This window comes from Chamaea fasciata, unplaced genomic scaffold, assembly GCF_029207755.1.
Source record: "Chamaea fasciata isolate MVZ Bird 193981 ecotype frontalis unplaced genomic scaffold, bChaFas1.0.hap1 SCAF_2, whole genome shotgun sequence".
NCBI lineage: Eukaryota > Metazoa > Chordata > Aves > Passeriformes > Sylviidae > Chamaea > Chamaea fasciata.
The window spans coordinates 51,446,382-51,471,899 of NW_027094087.1; the positions used below are offsets into that span (position 1 = coordinate 51,446,382).

The 25,518-nt window shown below is 42.3% G+C and overlaps 1 protein-coding gene across 31 annotated transcripts in view; it reads left to right on the plus strand.

Annotated features, from left to right (window-relative positions):
- The window catches only part of LOC136285193 (uncharacterized), a 134,279-nt gene that overhangs the window by 25,977 nt on the left and 82,784 nt on the right, over positions 1–25,518 (plus strand). For 15 of the 31 annotated variants that reach the window (XR_010719369.1, XR_010719370.1, XM_066176063.1 and 12 more), the window contains 2 exons: positions 8,841–8,910; positions 19,060–19,200. The exons of 6 other annotated variants lie outside the window; for them this stretch is intronic. Coding sequence is in view for 14 of the 25 variants with exons in the window: in XM_066176063.1 (XP_066032160.1) it covers positions 8,841–8,910; positions 19,060–19,200 (211 nt within the window). In the remaining 11 variants the exon portion in view is untranslated. Of the gene's footprint in view, positions 1–8,840; positions 8,911–11,714; positions 11,803–12,460; positions 12,579–19,059; positions 19,201–25,518 lie in introns of those variants that run through there. 10 more of the 31 variants (XR_010719381.1, XR_010719373.1, XR_010719378.1 and 7 more) reach the window with 3 other exon arrangements.

Here is a 25,518-nt window from a genome sequence, read left to right on the forward strand (position 1 = left end):
GCAGCAGGAGCAGCGGCCGCTTCAGAGCCAGACAACCCCACAGTTGCATTCCCAACATTTGCACAAGAATTATTTGGGGGGGAGGAACCTACGGTACCATCCCTACTTTCTGCACCCCGGGAGCCAGAGTTACAGGCTCAACCAGTGGTTGCAAACAGTAACAATGCAGAGCAAAAGCCCACACCAGCTCCACAGCCTGGACCAGAATCAGAGAAAATGGATGTGGATATGCTGCTTCTTCCCCCAGCACTGGGATTACCTACAGGATGCCCCAGGGTTTCCCCTGAGGAGTTAACAATAGCAGCAGGAGGGTTCATATGCCCCCCCACTGCCTCCCTCGCCATCTAACTCACCTTGGCTTAGCCATAGCGGGTATTCACATGCAGAACACTTGCACAGCTTTAAAGAGGAAGAACGTTGGCTGCAGCAGAGAGAATTATCTGAACTTACAGCCTTGGTAGATCTACAAATAAAGGAAAGAGAAAAAAAACAGACCACTGCTGATAGCACAAGGGAGAAGGAGTGATAAATCAATCATAAGATTGGCATATAGTCCCAATCCTCCGGACTGTACTGGCAGCGAGGATTGCCGAGCCCAGCTCTCCAGAGAAAGTAGCCCCGGTAGAAGGTACTGTAAAATGCGAAGAATGACTGATCCCCCGTCTCAACTCGACAACCAGGAGCATACACAACCACAGAAGAAGGAGAGAAGCTCTGAGCAAATGAGCGAAAGTCCAGAACGGAGTTTCCCGAGCTGTCCTAGGTCTGATGACAGTTATGGTCCTGCTCAGCAGTGGTGGGAAATCATACAGGAAGCCTTGATTGAGGGTGAGTTTATTCTGCAATCGTTCCCAGTAATCTCTGTCCCCGGTAACCCAAACCAGCGGGTGAGGCTGGATTGGAAGCTCATCCGAGCGGGGCAAAAAGCTGTAATGCAGTGTGGACTGACTAACCCTTATGTACAGACCTTGCTGGACTACATTTTTACTAGTGGTTTAATGGTTCCGTTTGATTGTAAAAAGCTGGCAGATACCTTTTTAAAACCCATGTAGAGACTGCTGTGGAAATTAGACTGGGAAAGTCAGGTGGAGACTGCTGTGGCTGAATATAGCAGGCTCCCTCAAGGGGACCCATGGCGGTTTGCAACTCCTGATATGATGTTGGGGATAGGGCCTTTTGCTGATCCACAGACTCAGGCACGATTACATACAGCAATTTTGCAACAGTCTCAGAAGCTAGCACCGGAAGCATTCTATGCTGTCCCAGATATGGGACTTCCATCACCATCCTATACAACTCTTAAGCAAGAAGCAAAGGAGACTTTCATGAGTTTTCTAGATTGATTTTAGGTGCAATCAATCAAGTTCCTGGAATGTCTCCAGATATTAAAACCGTGCTTGGGATGCAATTGGCCATGAAGAAGGCAAATTCCATCTGGAAGAAAATTTTGCAAACTTTGCCACGAACAGCCACTCTAGTGGATATGATTGAGGCTTGTTCTAGGGTTGGAACTCCAGAGGAAGAAGCCATTTACCTAGCTGAAGTGATGGTGGTTGCCCTTAAACCACTGATTCAACAAAGAAAAAGTGACTCAAGCCTAAAATGTTTTAACTGTAGAAAACCTGGTCATTTTAAAGCCCAGTGTCAAGCCAGAGCCATGAAGAAAAGTAAGGCCACAGCGATATCTACTGGTTTCCTGGGAAACCACAATAGATGTGATAAATTTGGGCACCGGGCCAGCAAGTGCAGGTCGGGATGCAAAAAAGATGGAACGCCACTGGGAAATGAGACAGAGCACAAAAGGGGGATGCACAATAGCGCAAATGCGCCCCTGAACCCAGGAGGCTGCCAGGATATCCTCTACTCAGCAACAGTAGGAGGCATCAGTGTGGACTTGGAAACAGCAATAGAGATAACCCTGCATGACACCGATGTATAGGGTTTTCCATCAACAGCAAACAGACCCTTAGGATATGAACTCACTGCCCTGCTGATAGGGAGATCATCCACATCAAAACAAGGCATTTTTGTTTTGCCTGGACTAATTGATGCGGGTTACTTGAGCAATATTGGGATAATGGTGCAAACATTCAGACCACCCATCCACATTCCAAAAGGCACCAAATTAGCACAGTTGTTTCCCTTTAAGGCCAAGGTTTCTTGGCAAGAAACAAGACAAGGAGTTGTGCTGAGGGGGTGTCACGATCCGCTCACACAAGCGGGGTTTGTGATGGTTCGTTTTAGGGATCTCAGAGCGCAAAAGACACAGCGGGGGACAAACTCAGTTTATTCAATCACAAATGCACCTTTATTTAGTGCCAACAAATGCAATAGTGGTGAGGGAAAAGAGAATAGTAAGAAAGACAGAGAAAGAGGGAATGGGAATTATAGCTACCAACATGGAGGGTCAAGTCCTCAAGGCTTTTGAAGATGCCTATAGACACGAGTTTCTCCAGTGGGGTGCGCACGAAGTGAGCAGGGGGTCTCCAGAGTTTTTATAGGTCAGTCAATGCGGGGACTGAGGCAAGGGGCACAAAGCCAAGGCGGGAACCTCCTGTGTTGAGGTTGAGTGACCAGAAACATGCTGCAACGTACGCCCGGTACAAGCAGGCCAGTTCGAACAAGCAGGCTTGACCAGTTCCATTGTTCTGGCACTCTGTTCCCATGGAGATGCATACCTGTCTTCCAAGACTTGGCAGGTGTTCGACCTCAACCAGGCCAGGGGCTCCTTTCAGAAACTGGGGTCTCAGTCCTCAATCATTGGAGACAGTTGTGAGGCATATCACATCCTTGGACAGGCTCTGACAGGGGGGATGGAAGTTTTGGGTCACTGGATGTTGGAGTCCAGGGCACAAGGAAAACCCCTTGAATTGCCCTGGGGGTCCGAGACCCTGGCTGGGACCCCAGGAAAACATTGCCTTTGACCTTAGTCCATGGGAAAAACTTCCAACACTTACACATGAAGTGAAAACAACAAAGATTTAAAACAGATAGTAGTTTAGTTTGTCACAGGGTGAAAATTTGTAGTTTGGGGTTTTTAGAATGGACGTACATGAGAGCAAGATGGAGAATTTTGGGCAGTGCCTTAAGTTCTTCTCCTTCGACTCCATCTTCTGCTGTGATGGTGGCACATTGGTATTGGAATGTTTTTGATATAGAAATTGCGTGTCTAGAATTGATAGTGATTATTGGCACAAAACTGTAAACATAGTACATTTTGAGAGTTAATTGGATTAGAAACTTTTAAAAGACCTTGAGCACTAAGCCTAGTGTTCTTGGCAGCAGCGTTTTCCAGCGCATTAAACTTGGTGTTAGGTGGTGCACAGACCTTTAGATAAGGAATTGAATAAACATCTTTAAAGATCGAAGCTGCAAGTTCTATTCATCTTTTAAACCCTGGTACAGGACTTTGTAAGCATAAGACCCCTAAATGGGGAGTTCTTGGAAACCTAATCCAAGAAGTGGGAACCCCTCAGATGACGTCTGTGGTACTGTTATCAGGAGCAAAACCAATTAAACCCAATGGAAGAAGTATGGCAACAAATACGTCTTGCTGAACACGCGTTCAGACATCACCATTGTTCCCTCTTTTGCATGGCCTGCTACGTGGCCTCTGAATACCCTGGCTACACCAGTTTTGGGGGTGGGGGGCATGCAAATGACTCGAGTTAGTGAAATTAATAGTGTGGGTTGATGAAGAGCCACATGTTTGTGCCCAGGTGAGACTTTACATGATGAATACAACAATCTGGCTACTGGGACAAGATGCATTGAGTCAGATGGATTGCTGTCTCACCAATGAGGGTTCTTAGCGGTGGCCATTGAGGGGCGGCCAATCCTAAAATTGAAATGGTTGACAGAATTCTCAATATGGATTGATCAATGGATGCTGTCTGAAGAAAAAACTTACCCATGTTCAGAATTGGTTGATGAGCAATTGAAAAAGGGGCATCTGTGGCCCTGATATTTCTGGGTCTGAGGGATTTTAGCCTGCTAGCAGCTGCTAACTTTTTCCCAAGGAAAAATTTCTCAAGAAAGCTTCTTCTCAAAACAATCTTGGCAAACAACTATCCTTTCTCAAAACATTCTTTCTCTAGCTAGTGTTTTGCTGTTTCTCTAGTTTAACCAATGGGATTAGAGAGGTGTTGTTCCTATTCAACAATCATGTCAAGTCTGTATTGGAACACCTTATAAAAGGTAGTAAGAATTAGACAATAAAGGCTTTTTCTATGCTCTTTGCCTTCTGAAATATTTGGAGTCTTTCATCTTTCTTTTGTGTCCTTCGGCGACAGGCATCTACCGTCTATGAGCCTCTGGAACATGCCCATTTTTACAATCTCTAAAAAAATCAGGAAAATGGATGTTAACACATGATCTTCAAGCCATTAATTCTGTAATGCAGGATATGGGACACCTGCAGTCCAGCCTACCCTTGCCGTCAGTGTTACCTGTTAATTGGCAGCTGTTAATCATCAACTTAAAAGACTGTTTTTTCACAATTCCCTTGCATGAGGACAACAGTGTGAAGCTTGCCTTCTCAGTGCCAACCATTAACAAGGCAGAGTCAGCAAAGAAGTATCGATGGGTTGTATTGCCACAAAGGGATGCATTATTCTCCCATGATGTGCCAACTGTATGTTGCCTGGGCACTAGCCCCACTGAGAAAATTATACCCACAGTATCTTATCTATCATTACATAGATGATATTCTGATAACAGGAGAATACCTGGATGTAGCAAACCAGCTACATGCCTTACGGCACAGTTGCAGACAGCAGGCCTTCAAATTGCCCCTGAAAAAGTCCAACAACAGGCCCCATGGAAATATTTGGGAATGCTTATCACTGAAGCCCAAATCCGGCCCCAAAAATTCAAAATTTAACTATCTGTATGGAAATTCGGACTTTAAAGGATGCTCAAAAGTTAATTGGGGACATACAGTGGATTCGTAGCACTTGTGCCATAACTAATGAAAACCTTGAGCCCCTGATGCCGTTATTGAAAGGGGGAAATCATGCCAATTTGCTGTGTGAACTGACTGAAGAACAACAGAAGGTTTTGACTCAGATTGCCACTAAATTGGGTAATTCCTTTGCAGATCGCTGGTCTCCTGCTTTGCCATTGTCTGTGGCTGTGCTGAATAGGAAAGCACATGTGATGGCTGTACTGATGCAGTGGGATAGCCAGGCTAAACAACTACTGAAAATCTTGGAATGGGTGTTCTTATAATTTAATTTGATCAAATCCTTGTCCACATGAATGGAGGCTACAACAAAAATTGTGATCAAGGCACGGAAATGGACATTGAAGATTGCAGGAATGAAACCCCAAAATATTCTTCTCCCATTAACAAAGGATTACTTGCAATGGTCATTGCAGAATTCAGACACCTTACAGTGGGCATTGTTGAACTTTTCCGGTCTCATTAGCACTTATTTTCCTCCTCAAGCTTTTTTCTTTTCATCAACAGGTTGGTGAATTACCTTGGGTATCAAGGTAACCTGTAGATGGCCTCACAGTTTTTACTGATGCCAGCTGAAAGACTTCTAAAGCAGGTCTTACTGGGCAGGATGAAGGCAAATGGCTCAGTGAAATCCTTGAGGGACCAGGGGACTCTTTACAGGTTCTCGAGTTACGCACTGTAATTGGGGTATTTGAAAAATGGCCAAATGATCCCGTTAACATTATTTCTAATTCCCTCTATGTGGTAGTGTTCTCAAGTGCATGGAGTGAGCATTACTGAAGGAAATTCAAAACTGGCAATTGTGGCAACTCTTTTTGCAGCTGTGGCAGTTACTTAATTCTTCTACACAGGATTATTTCATTACCCATATACGGAGTCACTCTGGCTTAATGGAAGGTCTGGCCTTAGGAAACAAGAAGGCTGACCAATTGGTGGCACCACTTTGGGCTATATGTGGGAAAGGTACATATAAGTGTATGTATGAGGTGGTACAAAATTGGACATATGTAAGAGATAGGGGATTAGGGCTTCCAAGCAGGTATGATAACACAATCACTGAATGGAAGAAGACTAGAGCCTCAGGAACTGGACTTGTTAGGATTGATACCTGGAAATTATTGCTTGTTTTAAAATTACTTTTTAAACCCGAGATCAAATGATATGAGCCATGTCCTCATCCCACATCCCAAAAATAATAGTGTCATCCTTAACTCCAATTCTCCATGGTATCAGAATGTGACTAAATATTGCCTCAATTGAACTTATCCTGGAGGTGCTGGCAAAAATGCGACTGTAAGAATGCTTCCACCTAGGGAAGCTAACCATGCTTGCCCCTAGCACATGCAAGACGCCGAATCAGACAATTTGGAGAGCAGGACATAGCAAGAGAGCTAAAAGAGCAATCACAAGCTTATGACCTGATTGTGACAATCACGTAGAGCTTTAGGGTGCTCCAGCATGAATAATAGCATCATTCCTTATTCCAGCTGTTGCTGCTGCTCAAGCTTCAGCTATGCTTAATAAGTTGGGATGCTGGACACCCAAGAAATTAAATATAACTTCAGCTATTTTAAATCAGATACTCACTGATGTAGATAGTATTAGACACAGCACACTGCAAAATAGAGCTGCTATAGATTTTTTGCTATTTGCACATGGGCCCACGTGTGAGGATTTTGAAGGATTGTGTTGTATGAACCTCTCTGACCATTCTGCATCCATTCATAGGAAACTCAAACAATTACAAAATAGCATGAAGAAGTTGACTGTGAATGACTGGGGTTTGGATGAATGGTTTGAGGAATGGGGAACACCTGGATGGCTGAAAGATATCACAAAGGGAGCTTTGTTATTATTATTGGTCATTATTTTATTGCTTTTTATTATTTAATGCATAATACAAATTGGTGACCATCTGTGTAGTAAATACAGTAAAGAGGGTTTGGCTTGTGCAAGAAGAATAAGAGGGAATTGTAGCAATGTATTTGAACAGCTTAGGCCACAGTGTGCTCCAGCCAAACCGTCTTTAGACATTCTTATCAGAACCCTCTGGAATTCATCAAGGTTACTAAGACATAAATTGTTCTAAAACAAGAAAGAAGAGGCTGAGAAACACAATACCAAGACTGCAAGAACTAGATAAAGGAGAGCCATGAAGCACTGGACTGTAACCAATCATATTTCCTGGAAGGGCATGTTGAACGCATGGACAAAATAGAGACACCAATCAAGTAATGCATGATCTTGTGAACAATAGTTTTAGACTGCATAAATATAGCTTAATGTAAACAATAGATGGTTTCTGCTTAATCTGACTAGTTGGTCATCCAGAAGTCCTGAGCTCCCGCAGTTTACCACCCACCTTGGGCTGCATTCCCAAGCAACCCAACTCTGAGAAGCCCCGTACCCAGGGCTCTGTGGGGCCACTCCCAGCCTCATACCACCCATGGGCTGCAGCCTTGATCACAAGGCTTGAACTTGCTTCAAAATTCTTTTCAGCTTTCCCTTACAGTGCTTGTTGGCTCAAAGCACAAGTTCATTGGCAAGATTCACTCTACCATACAGGACACTAATCACAAAAAGGGAAAGCAAGCAACAGCAAAACCAAACAAGATCCAGGCAGTCAAAGCAGAAATGAACCAAGAACTACCTGGGGTGTGTGGGGATGTGTGGGGATGAGTGGGGGTGTGTGTGTGACTGGTACCAGTGACAAAAAGACAGTCAGGACAAGGAAAGAATGGAACATGGCCCAAAAGCTTAACAATGCTCAAACTTGACAGCACTTTGACTTAACTCATACCTTAATCCTAGTAATTTAACATAGGGAAAACACTTAACTTATACCCAAAATAACTTATAACCTAATCTTACTTTATAACTTAATCTTTACAATCTAAGAGAGGAGTAACAATTAACAGCATTTAACCCAACTTAAAACTAATAGCTTCAATGTTGAGCTTAGCAGCTTAACAAGAGGACACTTATCAACCCTTATTTTAACTTATTTTTAACAACTTAGCAAAAGAACAACACTTAGGAGCACTTAAGTAAGCTTCAGTTAACTTAAGGTTAACTACAACTTAACCTGACTTACAAGCCTGAATACTTAGATATCTGAAGTATTTAAACATCTAAGAAAGCAGTGTTTCTCTCAGATTTGCTACAGCATATGCACAGCAGCATGCACACAGACAGGAACAGTCAGTGCAAGAAAGGCACCTATGAAAAATTCCCCTCAGAGGTCAGTGGAATACTCACTTTGGATGCCTTTGCATCTCCCGACAGGTGAAGGATTGGGCCTTGAGGAGTGGGATATCAGCCCAGGATACATCATGCTTTTGGCAATCCTCCAGGTATAGCAAACCTGAGGATTTGCTGGCTCTGAGAAATGTCCCACTGTGATTGCTGGTCATAGGCTCTCTGTGGTCCAGGAGTGCTCAAAGGTCCTCCCATTTTGGACTGTTGTTTATAGGGTCACAAGAGAGTGGGCTTTAGTCATAAAAATGTTTCATCCTGGCCACAGTTTGGGTCTGCACTTACTTTGGAAGTGTAAGAACAGGAGAGAGGACCATATTGAATAAGCTTAGCAAAAACATCAGCAACAGGACGATATCTTCAGCAACTAGGGGAAATTTAAACCCTTCAAAAACTGTTGTGGTAGGCCTAAAGACGTGGCTGAAGGGTTGGGAGAAAACATACCCCTGTGTTCCTCCTCTACAAGAGGTACCATTATTAGTGAAACCCCAAGGATACAAACTTAGGCTGTGATAGTTATATAGCCACGTGCACCCATTATGAAAGAGGTTTACAAGCATTGATTTCCTCACCCAGTTCACCCATTCTATATACCTGATAAGTCATATGTACTTTGTTGTAGGGCCCGTGTTTCGATAACGACCGGCAAATGGAAAAAAACATAACAACAGTCATGTGCCAACTGAACTGGGGTAAGCTGGAATACGTGGCAATGCCTAATGACATTTCAATATCTAATACACAAATGGATTACCCAGAAACTGTTATTCTCTTTTCATTCTTCCTCACAAGCCCCTGTTCAGGCACCAAAAAATGAATTGATTTAAAAGACAAATGTCTACTAAGGAAGGTGGGAACCTTTCTGAAATGGAAAGAAGACCCCTCCCTCTAAATTATTCTAACTTTGAAAATTTCAGGGCTTTCAGGCAAAAGTGTAGGAAAAGGAGTAAGTGTTCTTTACTAGAAAATATATACAGGACAGAACAAGCACAGTAACAGAAGTTTCCCTCCCACTAAGCATGGTTTCCTCTTTGGTGTAGTTATGACTACGCCTGGCGGGGGGACGCTGGTGGCTCTGGCGAGGAAGAGAGGCTGTAGTGACTCACGGCTAGCAGGGGTAATGGTGGCCTCTGACAAAAGGGAGGAGGGGCAGGTGATTTCCCTGAAACTCATGCAAGCAGCAACCAGTCTCGCACTACCAAGGAGCAGCAGGGAGAAGCAGGAAACCCAGGCAGATTTGGTTGTAGCGCCAAATTGCAGTGTGACAAAGTGCCAGAGCTGAATGCACGAAACTCCTGCAGTACCATGTGACTGCCCTCCTCCATCCCTGAAAGGCAGGAAAGAGAGACCCACCTTCCAGCCAAGTCTCAGGTCATCACCAGCACCTTTCATGGCATTAGGCAGCAATTCCCAGCCCCCAAAAAAACTCTGATCAGGGGAATCCAACCCCAAAGCAGCCAAAACTCTCCAAATTCAAAGCAACTCCATTGGAATGCCAGTCACTGGCCACTTTCCTTTGCGTAGTAATCATGGACTATTCACCCAGAAAGGCTGCTGTCTCCCTTCCAGCATCTCCCTTACAACAATGGGACGAAATTCACTGAGAAACCTAACCCACAAGAGTAGTGCAGGGACCTTATCTCCACCTCCAACGTGTAGAGATTTTGTGTGGGCAGGACCAGGGAGGTTCGCAGATCCCCTAGTGTTAACCAGCCAAGTGGCTTCTGCTAAATTTGCATCCCAAACCTTCCTTGCCTCCATTACCTAACACTCTTAACACAGTCTTCAGCAGTTTGTTATACCTCTCCGTCTTTCCAGATGCTTATGGATTATTAATCCTGCCCCTCCTTAATCTGTGCTGGCTGGGTCTGATCCCCCACCCATCCTGTAGGTGCCATTTGGTCACACTCTTTCTCAGTTGCCTTTGCATCCATTTTTGAACAACCCCTTCTTGTAGTGTATTAGGACCAATAGGAAGGAATTCCTTCGCTTTACTATCGTGAGAGAGTATCCCAGCACAGCTGTCCAGTTGTACTGAGTTTATGTGGCAAGGATTTGGTAGTGTGTGGTGGGGGGTACTGTAGGGGTGCGAAGATGCCCAGGGCTTCTGCCGTGTTGTACAGAGCCAGTTCCTGCTGGCTCCCAGTTGGACACAGCACTTGCCAAGGCTGAGCTCATCAGCAATGTTGGTAGCACCTTGAGAGAACATATTTAATAAAGGGTAAAAAATGATGGAAGAGAGGAGTGAGCAAATGTGAGAGGGATAGCTATGCACAGACACCAAAGTGACAACACTCAGTGAATGAGAGGAGTTCTCCAGGCGCCAGTCCAGAGATTTCCCTGTCTCTGAAGAACACACCACTTGAAAGGGACCTGCACAGGAGCAGTTCATGAAGGACTGCAGGCCATGGAAAAGATCCATGTTGGAGAAGTTCATGAAAGACTGTCTTCTGTTGGTAAAACCCCATGCTGGAGCTGGGCAAGAGTGTGAGCAGGAAGGAACATCAGAGACAAAGTGTTATGAATTAAACACAACTCTCACTCCCCCATACCCCTGCACTGCTCATGAGGAGGAGGTAGATGAGTTGGGAGTCTAGGAAGAAGGGAGGGATGGGGGAAAAGGTGCTTTTAGGGTTGTTCTTATTTTGCAGTGCCCTGCTTTATTTTGTTGACAATAGATTAAATTAGTTTCCCCAAACTAAGCCTGTTTTGCCCATAAGTGTAATCAGTAAGTGATCTCCCTTTTTCTATCTCAACTCATGAGCTTTTCAATTTCTGTTTTTTTCCTCTCCCTGTTCCACTGAGCAGATGAAGTGATAGAGTGGCTTGGTGGGCACCTGATGTCCTGCCGAGGACAGCCCACCACACCCATCCTGGTTTGTCAGGCTGGTGTTTCGCCTTTCCACTGAGAAGCAGTGCCCTCCTGGGATGCTGCAGTTGGCATCCTGTACATCATAGGGTCCTCAACTGACTGAAGAGTAATAATTGATATCAACACTCTCCTGTCACAAATGGGTCTTGAACAGGAAGAGGAGACTAATTTGTTTCCCTCCCTTTTGAACTGTAGCAGGGAAGAAGCCTAAATGAAATCCCTTTTAAATATGTGGAGACAGGAAAGGAAAGGGTTTGTCTAACAAGAAAAGAGGTGTGTGTGAGGCGTGGGTGTGTTCAGCCACATCTTCATAGATTTTTACAACTAATCTTTCATTATGAATATAAAGTACATATTTCCCAAAGTAATAGATCGCTGGCAGTTTTTTGTGCATGACCTTTCACTTAAAGTGCTGAAGTCAAATGAGTTTCACCATTAAAAACTGAACTGCACCTCAGCAGTTCACGATCCCTGGCCTTCTCTGACCAGAAACCTCCAAAAACCTGTCTCAGTGGATTCCATGCATGTTGCTCTCCTGTCTGAGGAGCAGCAGCCTCAAAAGCTCCTTATTGTTCAAAGGTAGAGTGGACTGAGGTGCAGCCTGTGAACAGCAGTGTTTTCTAGGGTCTGAAGGGCTGACGACTAGCAATAACTCCAGGAGGAAACTGCAACACTGATGATCCTGAGAGCGGAGACAATGACAAAAGAGAAGGTAGGGATTTTCTGGAGATGTGGAACAAGGACAGAGCACTATATGAGCTAAATGAAAGCAATCTTTCACCAAAATTTTGCTAGCAAACTTGCAGGCATGAGAGAACTTTGAGAGACAAAGTAGAAGAGTTAAACAGTCAGAGCACATTGAAACTCTGAAGTAAAATGGGGAGTAGAATTGTTTTAGATGTTGGTGTAGTCATTCAGAAGACTGCTTCTGATTCTGAAACCTCTTCCAGAAGGTATTCATCTGGAAACTGACTCCTTGATTCAGTCATGTCTTAAGGAAAAAGACCAAAAAGTACCTGAAAGGCAGTATCTGGTTGTCTTCCATCCTTGGTCTTTCCACAGAAAAAAAGAGTCTAGGAAGGGACAAATCCACATACACCAAATAATTTTTCTTTTTGGCTCTTCATGAAAAAAGGAAAAATATAGTTGAAAATAGCTGGCTGAAGGAATATACTTTCACAGGATGAACAATTCCACTTAACAGTCACAAGTCTATGTTGTTTGCTAGCCCAGGTCCCAGTAAACAAGTTATTGACCTGTTAAAAGCAGTCCTGTTTTAAGTTAGCTCAGGGAAGGAAGTAGAACACAGGAGTAGAGCCAAGAAAAGGCAGTGAATTTTTTTTTTTTTTTCCGGCCTTCTGCCCTTTCAGGACTCTCTCACAACCCCGATTTCCTCAGGGAAGTGTTTTGGCAGAGGGATGCTCGCAGAGCCTGGACTATGAACTGTGTGGGCTGAAACCAAGTCCCTCCATGTGGCTTCCTGAGCCTTGTCTTGTTTTCTCTCTCCCAGTGTCCCTGCCCCTGGAATGGCCTCAGGGTGCTGTTGATAGATTCATGGGTCCAACTAGTTTGCACTCATGGCATTGTTCATCTGAACAGCAAGTTGTTAATAGCATCATGACTTATCTCCTCCATCATTGTGAAGAACACACTAAAAAAAATCTGGTAAGCATTTGGAACATCTCAAATTATTTCAAGGATTTTCAGAAGCACTCGTAGGGAATCTGGGCCAATGATATTCCCATACCCCACCACCTTTAACTGATCATTCCCACGGTGGGTATCTGCTGCTTGTTTTGCAAATGTCTAGTGCTGAGTTATGGAAGTTTCTGGAGACATTTATGTTATTAAACTTTGGTAGAACATGAGACATTAATTCTCTGTGTAGTACAAAATGGCTTGTTTTTTCATTGAGATTTTAAATTTCAACTGGTGCTTTTAAACATCTGTGTCTTAGTCCAATTTAACTCATAATTCTATTTGTAAGAAGCATCCATATAATAGACTTAATTTATTACTAGCTTTAATTTTTGGCAGAGACAATATGATTCTGTTACTATGCTTCACAAAAACACTGCAAATATAACACATACATAAGTTACTTCTTACTGAGGTAAAGGTCCCTTCCCAGTTAGAGCACACCTGTGCTGTGAGAATACAGAATGGCACATATTTTCCTGGGAGAAAATAGAAACACTGCATAGTCTACTGAAAGACATACTGCCAGTTAGTCTGCTGAAGCGTCAAAATTTGCAAAGTAATACTAATTAATTCTGTTGTAAATCTTAGAAAATTTCAGAGCTCAGAACCTAAGAAAAGGATGTTCAGTTAAATTCACTTCCCAGTCTACTACAACTATTTGTTCTTTCATTTAATCTGAGCTAGGAACAGAGAAATAAAATGCTGTATCACTGTGCCAGCTGCATGAGCTATTCTATTTGTTGATCCCTCCCTCAGGAAGACACAAAAGAGAACACTATTCCCATCACCTCCATCGGCCATAGAAGAACTCAGCTGTGTAAGCCAAAATTAGACATATCAAAGCACCTTTGATCACTTCATTGTCTGTCAGGTTCTCTCCAAAGCAAGCACTGTCTTCTTTAATGGATTGCATTACTTTGAAATGTCATATTTAATGTGTGTTCATTCCTTCAGATCCCTGATACTGTCTGAGGTGCTGACAGTGCAGCACCACATGGAGAGCCTTACAGGAGGGTCTATTAATTTCAGTGTGTTCCTGTTTCCCAACAGCATGTGGTTTAATTGCAGGATTGGTGAAGCAAGGGCATCGCAAGAATTTATCTCCATTTTTCTGTGTGTGCACAACCACAAAGTCATCCTGCAGTGTAGGCTTGAATGAGTTATGGGATCATAAAAACGTACTTCAATTCACAAAGCTATCAACTCTTTGTCATGAAACAAAAACACCTGCCAGAAGAGTTTTATTCTTACTTGATAATCACAGCACAACTAAGCATGGGACAAAGCCGTCATTTCAAGGGATATTATTATGCAGCAGACGTCCTCTGAGGAACCATAGTCTAAATTTAGATACTAATTAGAAAAACACATTTTACAGATGTCATTAATTAGCCAGCAATCTGAGAACTGTCTCTTTCAAAAGGAAATAGAATTAGTAAACTACCAACCACCGGATTTGACTTCTCTTGTCCAACAGATCCAGCAATTGGTCATTACTCATGTAGTTAAGTTCTTGTTTTCAACTGATATAATTAATTCTAAGCTATATTTAGCTAATACTGAAATTACGCCCTTGAGAAGAAACTGCAGAAATACATAGCAAGCCAGCATTCTTACATCACTTTCCAGAGTTTTATGAAATTTCTATCTTTCAGGCTGTTTGGACACAATCAGATCATACTTTTGTCTAATAACATATGATTCAGAAACTTCATTTTTCGTCCAGAAGAGCTAAAATGCTGAGGAATTCCTGTGGTTCCAGGAGTCAGGTCCCTGAAAAATCATCTGTAACATTAGTAAAAAAAAAAAATACCAAAGCTGACACCTAGAATTGATCAAGTAAGATGGAATAAAACTGCAATATGGGGAACAGGATGAAAGTTTCCAGTGGTGGGGACATAGCTTTCTCTGTCATGTGAAAAACTTGAACTTTCAAAGAAAAGAATGTCTCAAATATTTCAACCAAGAGAAAAACCTGTTGTTAAATGTTATAGTGATGATTTATATCAGCTGTGGTTCAGTGACCATATGCAGTCCATTTTTTATTCTTTGCACTGGGTCATATTTCTCACAGTGTCTCATTTTGGGGAGGAAAATGGCTCAAGAAACTTGTGAAGAATTGTTTGGCCACAGGCACATTTCAGGAAATGTAAAATGTACCTGGGTAGCCTGGAAATGGAAAACTATAAGGACATGGGGCATCTGTTCTGCAGCATAACTGAGACACACTGCTTTTACATACCCTGAAGCACTGGGTACTTGGCCAACTCTTCATTCCAAGTGTTCATTCTTAGGGTCTTACTTTTCCAAAGAAAAAATATATCATGTGTGGGAAAGCCTATCCCTTCAGGAAATTAAAGATGTTAGTCTAATTTTGAGTTTGGACAGAATTATTTTAGCTAGCCCTGGAAAACCTGAACACTACCCAAAAAATCCATGTCTCCTTCCTTGGTTTTGGTTTGTTTCTGTTTTGCTTGGTTGGTTTTGGGGGTTTGTTTTTGTGTTGGGTTTTGGTTTTGGTTTTTCTTTCCACCGTTAGACAAATTTCAAGCAATTTCCAAGTATATTGTTGAAAATATTTTAAAAGGAACTCTCCAAAACAAGGACAGAGCAAATGCTAAACAAAGCTTTGGGATCTCTTTGGAGAGTCACAGCAATGAGAAATATTTGTAGACCAAGTAAATAATATTTCTTAGTGAAATGAAAATGCATGGATTTAGTTTCTATTGATTCTTAAAAATCTCAGAGACTTTGACTGGCATTGGTTTCCTAAGACACTTAGACTGAGCTGGTTGTGGAAATTTCTCTTGTAAATTATGGAGACAGAAAGGTACTTCAAGGAGGGCAGTCATCCTACCTTATCTCTTCCAGCTGCTTGGGTCAAAGCCCCAGCTTTAAGAGCCATTCAGGGCCTTTCACTTTGGACGGAATTGGGAAACGGTGAGCATTTTTTCTCACTGTTTGTTTAGGAAACCTTTCTGGATTTCCTTCACTCAAAAAATAATTCAGTGCTAATGTTTTGGTCATAGAAAATGATGCATTTGTCTGTTGTCTGATAATCATTGTTCTCTCCTGGCACATTCTGTACAAATAATTTCTGAACAAGTTATCAGTCACAGCCATGACTATTTATTCAAATTTTCTTTCATGGATATCCAACCTACATTTTTACCTCATCTATTTACACACAGCTATAATTTCAGTAAACAGTGAAACATGTATATGCATTTTCTAGTTTAGGAGATACCTATAAAAAGATTTTTCCCTCTGTGGCTTAATTTTTGCTTGTTAAAATTAAGGTGGTGCAAATCTTTCTATTTGTTAGTCTTGGGATTCTTTAAAATGAGTTTGCTGAAGGGACTTGAACTTGAGGCATGTAGCTTCACTACAGGGGTTCACCTGGATGTGTCAGTACTGTTTCTGTACCCTGACTTAGAAAAACTCCTCAGCAAGTGTCATGTGTTTGGAAAACACATTTTCTTTCAGTATTTTCTTACATAGGCAGTCACCTCAGTGAATATTCTGGCTTCTAAAGCCATTTACTAGTACACACTGAAAGAAAATCCAAACTCAATTAAAGAGGATTAGCCCTCTCTGTCCCATGAGGTGGCCTTTCTGCATACATCTCTCTTGCAGCTTTCAGTTTCTGAGATTCATGGATGTTACCCTGGGAGCCGAAGTCATATATATGCTGTGATCAAGAAACTCAGTAAGAGAACAGAGAATGGATTGCCTGTTAACATAAGCACAGCTGTGTGTGGCAAGTGGCATATACTTGTTTGTATACAAATTCAGGCTATTGTGCAGCAGACAAAATAAAACTTCAAATCAAAAGAAAATGCAAAATGTTGTTGCTTTTGCCACTTCTTTTTACCTAAAAGTATTCATGCAGATGCAATACTTTGAATCAGACAAGAAGATAAGAAAAAATAATTACAATTTACAGAGTAAAATTTAATGAAATTTTAAGTCCTTGTATTACTTCAACAGGAATAGGAGACACTGAAGAATTTCTGGACATTCTGTCTGACTAAGTAATCATCTCCCACCCTCGCATCTTATTTTTCTTTCTTTCCTTTTTAATTTTTTTTTTAAATTTCTACATGGGTTGTATGTTTTTTAGATGAGAATGATGTACATGTTGTTTTTTTTTTTTTTCTCAGAAATCTTTGCCAGCAGATAATACTAGCTTTCTAGTTGGAATGTGGAAAAAACTGCAATGAAAATGCCTCCAGTCCCAAGAGAAAAAAAAGTTGCTTGTCATTCTTATTCATCAGAATAAGCACTTCTTTATCAAAATGAGATAGAAGTATTCATTATTAAGAATAGGATGTCTAAAACACCGTGTATAGTTAAATAAAATCACAAGAGTACTGAAAGCAGAACAGTGTTTTCCTACTGGATTATATCAGACAAGTAGCTGTCCTAGTTCAGAGTTATCTTGGATTGCTAGTATCACTGGGGCACAAGGCACCAGCCCACAGCTTATGTCCTGGGTTTGGGGGCAACAGCTTTATGCTGTTTATTGTGGCAACAGGGAGAATAATCACCAGAAGAGGTACCCAAAAATGTTAGCAGTTCTTGAGGAAGGTTGGTGGTAAATGTTTCTACATTTAATTTGCAGATTTAAAAAAAAAAAAAAAAAAAAAAAAAAAAAAAAAGGTTAAAATAATCTTCCAGTTGTCTGGATCTTCAGTTCTGCCTCTGTTGGCAGACCAGTGATACTGGGACTAGCAACTGCCTGGTGGGATCCAGAGTCTCCTCAAATAGATCTCTTGGATCTTCACAGGGATGTCCAGAATTAGTAATGTCTTCTTCATAATGGAGCAATGGAGAAGCTCCACTTTTTCCTTTTCCCCTCACATCTCTCCCCATATGTGCCCTTCCAGCTTTGCTATACTTCTTTTCCTGTTAGACTGGCTGTCGCTGTCTTCAGACCCTGTACTAAGTTCTTTTGACTTGAAAGTGGTCAGGAAAGTCTTTGGGTGATGTTTGGTGGTTCTCTCCCTCACATTAGTTTTTTACTATATCTGTGTGCTGAGCTCACTCAGCATGCAGTCAGAGGAGCACTAGGGCAAATTTAAGGAAAGGAGCAGATTAAGCAGTCATGGTGAGGGCAAAAAGGAAGAAAAGAGAGGAGAGGTGGTTGAACTGGGCTCCTTTCAGGGTCAAGCAGCCATCAGGTCAACTCAGCTCAGCTCAGCTGTATAATCAGCCTAACTCCATTATTTATTAATGGAGTTAAAGCCACCTTATCAGCGGGACTATTTCAACCCAAATTGCAAACTTTGTTTATTTAAATGGAGTGATTTTCATGTTCAAGAGCCTACTAGTCATTAACCAGGAGTTTTACTTCCTATTGATATTTCCTGGCAATATGGTGATGGTGGGACCAGGCATTTTGGTGAGGTATGCTGGATATTGCAATGCTTTTTGAGAAAAATCATCCCAAAAGAACTCTCAGGCTGTACAGTTAGGATGTTGCATCTGAATTCTTCCTCTGTTTTGTATCCTATTTATTCTAACAGGGAATCTTTCATGTGCCTTTTGAAGCCATGTTATAAAGCCAGGCTGGTTTGAGATAGTAGAGAGGGACTGGTCATTCTTGGGATCCTTCCAATGTAAAGTGAACAACTGACTGGGTGTCATGGATTGCACTGTGCCATAGCAAAATTCTCTGCTCTAAAGACAGCCAGTTCTGACAGGCCTGTCAGGAGGTGCATTCAAAAAGAATAGGCAGAAGGCAAGCAATTGTAAAAGATGGGGCTCCTAGGAGGAAAGCTAAACAAAAGATACTGAACAAGATCCATCTGCTCCACAAGGAATCCTTGTTCCACTGTGAGAGGAGGAAATGGGTTGAACAATTAGGCAGAGATACAGCTCTGTCTAAATTTAGTTCTAGAGATTATATAGGCGTGTCTTCTGCTGCTTGTATTCCCAGTGATTTCCCTGAAGCAGTATCAGTCTGAGCAGTGGTTATTATGTTATTCATGTCTTTATGTTCTGTATAAACTATTTAAGAGATATGGGGAAGAAATCTTTTGTACATGGCCTCTAAGGTTCTGGGCAAGTTACAACTGACTGGTTTTTCTTTGTTTAAGCCTGTTCATTAGAGGAAGAAGAGCAAGAGGGCAAACCTTTCCATTAAGTCATGTGTATTTGTTCAAAAAAACTTTCACCAAAGTTTTAGAAAATACACTGAAGGCAGATGCTTCCACTATTCTTTGGTGTCTAAGGGGTCAGGAAACACCATGCTTTGTTTTTCAAGGGACAAAGATGTGCATCAGTTCAAACGCCATCCTGACTGTAATGGGAAAAAAACTCTCATCATGGCTGGACAGCATGAAAGGAAGCTGCGGAAGGAGCACAGAAGCAGCAGATGCCTGGAGAATACAGAGTGGCAACGGTGGTGCGTGCATTAAAAAATCTGAAGGAATAGAGGAGAGAATGAGCTTTAACTTGAGCTTAATGCAGACTATAGGAAAATGGAGAAGCAGATCAATAGTAAAAGCTAACTTGATCTAGTGTAAGCAGCAGTCCTACTGTAAACAAGGCTTTGAACTAAGTGGCTTCCAGATGTCTCTTTTAATCAACATTTCTGAAAACTTTTGAATTCTTGCAGTGTCAGGTGAGGACATGCTGCCATTGCCTGATTTTTCTGCATTCAAAATTACTACTACATTGCACACATTTTCAAAGACATCTCCTGATGGCCTTAGTGTGACGATCCTTCTCCTCACCTGGAAGGGCAGCCCACACAGGAGCAGGTGGGATGAGGCACATGGAGGTGGGCAGGGATGTGAGACAAGGGCAGGGCAGGCTGTAGGGAACAGTCTGTTGGTCAGTTTTATAATGGGATTGCTCATTTCCTGGAAAATGGGTAAAGAATGCTGGAAATTATTATGGGGTGGGAACCATATGGTGCACTGCAGGTGTGCCTGCTGAGTCAGTTGTAAAAGAAAAGGTTTCCAGAGCAGGTAGCAGTGCTGATAGGGGTTAGTGTAAACTGGCAATATGCTACAAGATCTTAGAGAGGCTGAAGCCTGGGCAGCTGGGGAAAGCTCAGCTCTAGCCTTTATGTTTTCCAGATAAAGGATGATGCACATCCCACAGGTCATTTGAAGACAGTAGGTGTCTGTTAAGCCACAGGGGCATAGTCTTCCTGAATTCCAGAACAGCTGTAGCTGTGTTTTTCTGTTTTACTGCTGGCCCAGGACAGGAGTCATGGACCTCACTCAAATCCTATTCAATCTCCTGATGTTGGGGAGCTGTTCAGTAGAGCTCAGTGTCCCTCCCTAAGGTACAGAGCTTTCACCTCTTGCTCCTGAGAGCAGCCTGAGTCCCCTTTCTTGTTCTCAAGAAAAGGGGAGTTTGACGAAAGTGAAAAAACATCTGGCAGAAAGGAATGAGCAAGAAGTGGAGCCTGTCCAGGGCTGGTTTTCTTCATGCATGCAGCTGTGAACAATTACCATCACACCCACATGCCAGAGCACACACATAGTCATGCCTTGTAGGCACAGCCCACAGCGGCCACAGGGTGCTTTCAGCTTCTGTGGCAAAAAACCATCCCAGTTGCTATCAAATCCACTAGACCTGCCACGATGGGCACTCAGTCTCCTTCTCAACACACTCGCTGTTAACCCAAATCAATCATATATGCATGATTTTGGTATCACAGCATTTCAGGCAGCAAAGAAGGCAAAGGATAATGAATAGAAAAATGCAAATACGATATGTCCTGTAGAAATCTATGTTTTCTGCACAGGTTTTATACTGCCCCTCAGCCTAGGACCTGGGGGCTATATCAAAGGTAGGAACTGCAGTGACCTAACTCCTTACCTGTGTCTGTAATTAATTCAGATGAGCTTCCCAGAACAGCCTCCCTTACTATATAAGGTATGAATATAAATAGACTTGATGGTTGAAGGCTTCATTTCTAGAACAATGGAAGAATTTTCTAACTCCCTGGTTATATTTATCCAAATCACATCCCAGTACAATTTTGGAATGGGAATATGCTGCCTCCTCAAACCTACTTTCTGTGCAGAGGAAACCAGGGTCCAAAGAGGTGCATAGAGCAGCATGACCCCGAGGTATGACACAACACATTCACTAGGTAGCCTCTAGACAGCCTGATAAATAGGTCATTTGTTACACACACTTAACTTAGGCATTATGACTTCTTTTCAAATTGACTTAAAAGGGCCATCATGGCCTGACAACAAGCTCGCTGAGTTGCTCATTGCTCTTGTCACAGTTACTTTCAGAAGCCACCAAAATAAGCATTCAAAGATGGTGTCCTGAAAATAGCCCTGGATATTTGTAATGTCCCAAATGCAGGTCTCATCTTCCAAAGTTTCAAATGTAGGTCTCACATTTTTAAAGAGAAATGGTTTTGCACATTTTTATGCAAACTTTTGAGTGGCTTAGGTAGGAGCTAAAGTGCTTTTCAGGAGACGGTAGACCTAGGTTCAATTTTTGTTTGAGCAGATTCAAATCGACAATTTCTGTCCTAGCACCAGTATGATTTATTTACTAGGTTTCTAACTTAGCTTAGTGCCAGCATTATCTAAGTATCTCCTTGGGACTAAATAACTGTGACAAGAAATATTTGTGAATCACTAAGCCAGGTTAAAAGAGAAGAGGTGCCAGAATAACCATGTAGTTTGGATGGTTGAATGAAAAGGAGGATTTCTGCTTTATGTTTTTACTGCTGTTCCTTGACTTTAATCTAGAAACTCGTCTAACATAAAATAAATTTGCATATCTGATCTAGGGTTTCTGTGAACCATACTACAGAAAAGAAAGCTGCCAAAAGAAGAGACAGAAAAATTTGTGGTACCCCTAGACCTCTGACTCACGAATAGATGAGAACAGACCAGACCAAACACAGAGAGCATGCTCAAAGACTGTGTTGTGCTGGAAAACTCTACACACATCTACTGCTGTCTCAGGAACAGGTGTATGTCCAGTAAAGAGATTCTTTAACTGAGCTTGTATTCCTGACTTATTGGCATGATGTCCCTCAAAAGAACTAATCAAGAAATCAGTGTGCTGTGGTGAGGTGAAATTCTGATATAAAACCATAAGGTTGCAGAGATTTTGTAGTGTTGAGGCACCATTTACGAGATGGTTAGGATAGAGAGAGTGAGATGTTCTGGGGCTGCCCTTTGGCAAAGTTATTTGGATGCCAGACACAATGTTTATGGCCTACAATAGCACTGCTTCATCTAGATCTTGCCTAGGCAACAACTGTGTTCCCCAATTTTAGACTGGTGTCTTCCAACAGGAAAACCAGGCCAACTTGGATCATCACCAGCAGTGTTAGCTGTGCAGGCAGCTGGGAGTTTTGATAATCACCCACACTCATGCCTAGCAAATCCAGCTGATGGATTTGAAGGCTGCCAAACCAGGGAACCTTCCCACCTCTGTGTACGGGCCCTCCTCAGCAGAACTGGGGCACAATGGCCAACCTGTGTGGGGTAGTACCATGAACATCATATAACATTTCAGTACTCCTGGCAGGCAGGAGCCCCTCTGCTGTGTTTTCACCTGGGTTTAAACAAAATATTGTAATGCCAGGATCTGAAAGCAGCTTGCTGGAGTTCAAAAGAAAAAGATGGAAGGAAAGGACCTCAGAGGCACTGAATGATTAGCTTGTGTTGGCACTGCCAACCATGGCAGCAGACTGGGTTTCCAGTGTTAATGCCAATGTTTAATGACAATATTGCAGCCTTTAATCTGAAATAAACAGAGTCGATGTAGTTGAACAAGATGAAGAAAAAATAAAAACATGGTGCTTAACAGGACCCAGTCTAGCCAGCGCTGGCTTAAAATTCTCCTCCGTCCTGTCCAGCACTCCAGCTCTTTCAAAACAATCTATGAAGTAGTCATGCTGCATTCAGTACATCAGCAGTGACTGAAAATGCAATCACTGGAAGTGAAACACAACTCAACAGGCTGCAAAGAAATTGTTCTGTGATTTTTTTAAAAGGCAACATATTTTCTGATTTAGTGTTCCCTTTATGAAAAACCTGACTTATTCCCTCTCACACTGAGAAGTTACTCAGACTTACTGAATTCTTTGGAGGAAATATTTCCATCTAAATCTGTCTACAGTCATCAGATAAATTCTGAATATACACAAGGGAAGATTTTGTTCTTTGATCAACTTTAAATTTGACTGTGTTGACAGCAAGTTATGTCTAATCTCATTTACATCAGTGCATAAATCAGTTTGCTTCAACTAGTGCTGCTCTGGATTCACACCAGGGTATGTCTAAAGAGAGTTTGACCTCTGTTTTCAGGCTTTTGCAGATAGTTATTCTCAAATGATCTTTCTGCAGGCTACTCAAATTTGTTTCTTCCATGCTGAATGATCACTCACTGCCAGACAAGTCAACTCAGCCCCTCCCAAGCAAGAAAGGTCAAAATTTTGTCCTTTTATTTCACCTCACCCATTGCTCAGAATTAGAGCTGAGATATTTTCACTTTTTTTCAGGTCCTCTAGTCTCAAGTTGAAGCAGAAATATTTATTTGGGGACCTCTCATATCCTTGTTTTCCTCCAACTTGTGAGTCAAAACACCATCTGACTTCAGAGCTCCTCATCTACTGCTCAAGAGTTCCAGAATTACGTCTGGAAAATGCTAAATATGTAGTTTAAAATATAGGAAATTAGGTATTGCCGTTGACATACGAGTAAATTCTCACTTATGAAACACAGCCAGAGATGTTACTGGAGGGCCATCTCATATCTCCTTTCCAACAAGAGGGAGAAAAATAATCTCACATTTTTCTTTCTAAACAAGTAGATATTTAGGTAAACATGTAAAAAGTGTAATTTTGAGACAATGCAGTTAAACAAGACAACACCTGTTCTTGTAGTTGCTTGTACACACACAGGATTAGGGAAAAAATCTACAAACAAACAAAACACATTTCTAGTAAAAAAATGCCTAACCTGATATGTTTGGCTTTTATACAGGTAATTCTATGTCTCCGATAGGACTAGGGACCCCCTTCATTTTTTTCCCTGTTCCTGCAAGGTTTTAATTTTCTGTTGGTGATATTTACCCAAGGTCTGGCCCAATCAAGATAAAATCATGTTGTGATGGAAGGCAAGACCATGGCTGTTTTCTTGCTGCTTCGCAATGATGTCAAATTAGATACTGTTCTGGACAACAGCTTCTAAATATCTTTGAGTGTGAAGTCATGCTTATCTCTGCATTGGTGCTTTGATCTGTCATAGCACCTTAAAATTTCCTAGTCACCAATCTTCTCCAGCTAAAGCTGTCAGTTCCTTTCACTGAGTATCCTACTGCCTGGTCCTTCCTAACCTGATTGTCAATCTGTCTCACATGGATCAGTCTGGAGTGGATACAAGGAATACACCACTGAATCCTTAATTATGCTGCTGCTTTCCTAAAGAGAAGAAAATATTTTCTCTGATTACCCTATTTTAGCAATTGGTTTTGATGACATGTGTTCCCTCTCCCCAGTTAACTTCATTTCAGAGCCAGTAGTAGTACAAGCCTTTTGGTGCCAGCCAGCCCACATCCTTGCCAGCCTGTTGCCATTGCAGGTGAGCTCTCTCATGCTCTGGGGAGATTCCAGGGATTTGGAGTCTGCAGCAGTGATTTTGTGGTGCACTCTGGTTCCATGTGCCATCAGTTAACTACCTCCACAGCTGGCACTGCCTGGATGCAGAGGAGAAGAACAGACAAGCAAAAGTCTGCTTTTGAGACACCAGGTTGCCTAACCGACCATGGTGATGTGTGTCTGGAATGCTCTGACTGCCTCCGTACCAAGTCTCCTGCTGAGTAGAACATGATCGCTGCTAAATGCCATTCATAGACCATCCCTAAATGCTTTTTCTAAAGTTGTGGCCAGAGCTAACAAATGCTTCCCAGAAGTGAGCATTCTCACCCCACAGCTCAGGGGCTGGTGGGTGATTGGGGCACACGTGAAGAGGAAGGCAAGAAGAAGGGGAGTAGGGCAGGGGAGTGTGCAGAGAAGTTAGAATTTCTGCTCCTGCAGCCAGGAAGCTGGGAGGATGGAGTGATGACCACCACTCCATTGCTTCACCTGAGAGTAGTAGCCACCAGCCACACCTTCCCACAGTGACCCTGAAGGAAGAGCAGCAGTTATTCCAGCTCTTCCACTCTCCATCAATCACAAAGCCAGCAGCTGTCACAAGTGTTTTACCTCCCTTCAGCAGGATGCTGCTTTGGGCAGGTACTTGCTTTGTCTGTTCCCAAAGGAGCTCTGGCTTGGGTATGAGGCTAAATTTGGCCATGTTTTACTGCTGATGTATTTTTGATGTACTGGTGACCTGTAAAAATCCCTGCCCAATGCTAGATGAGTAAATTCTTGTGACAGGTAAAAATAAAAAGTTGGTCTTTCATGGTAGCTTTCTATATCTAGTGCTGGAATTCATTGGAGGTTCATGGAGTAATGAGCCCCCGTGTACAGTCCTTCCCCTGCACCAAGGCACAGCAGAATGTAGGAGCAAATGGGGCCTCATTTCATAATCTGCCTGCTGAAAAGTAGATGTTTGTAAAAGGACACAGGTAAAAAAATAAATGATTCTGTCACAGTTCACACTGAAATTTTCTTGTTCTTTATGGACAAGCTGGAGAAATTCCATTTCAAACACCACACCCCAATCTGTGCTATAAATCAGGTGAACTCCCTCAAGTCAGTGAGCCTGTGAAAGAAACACCCCCT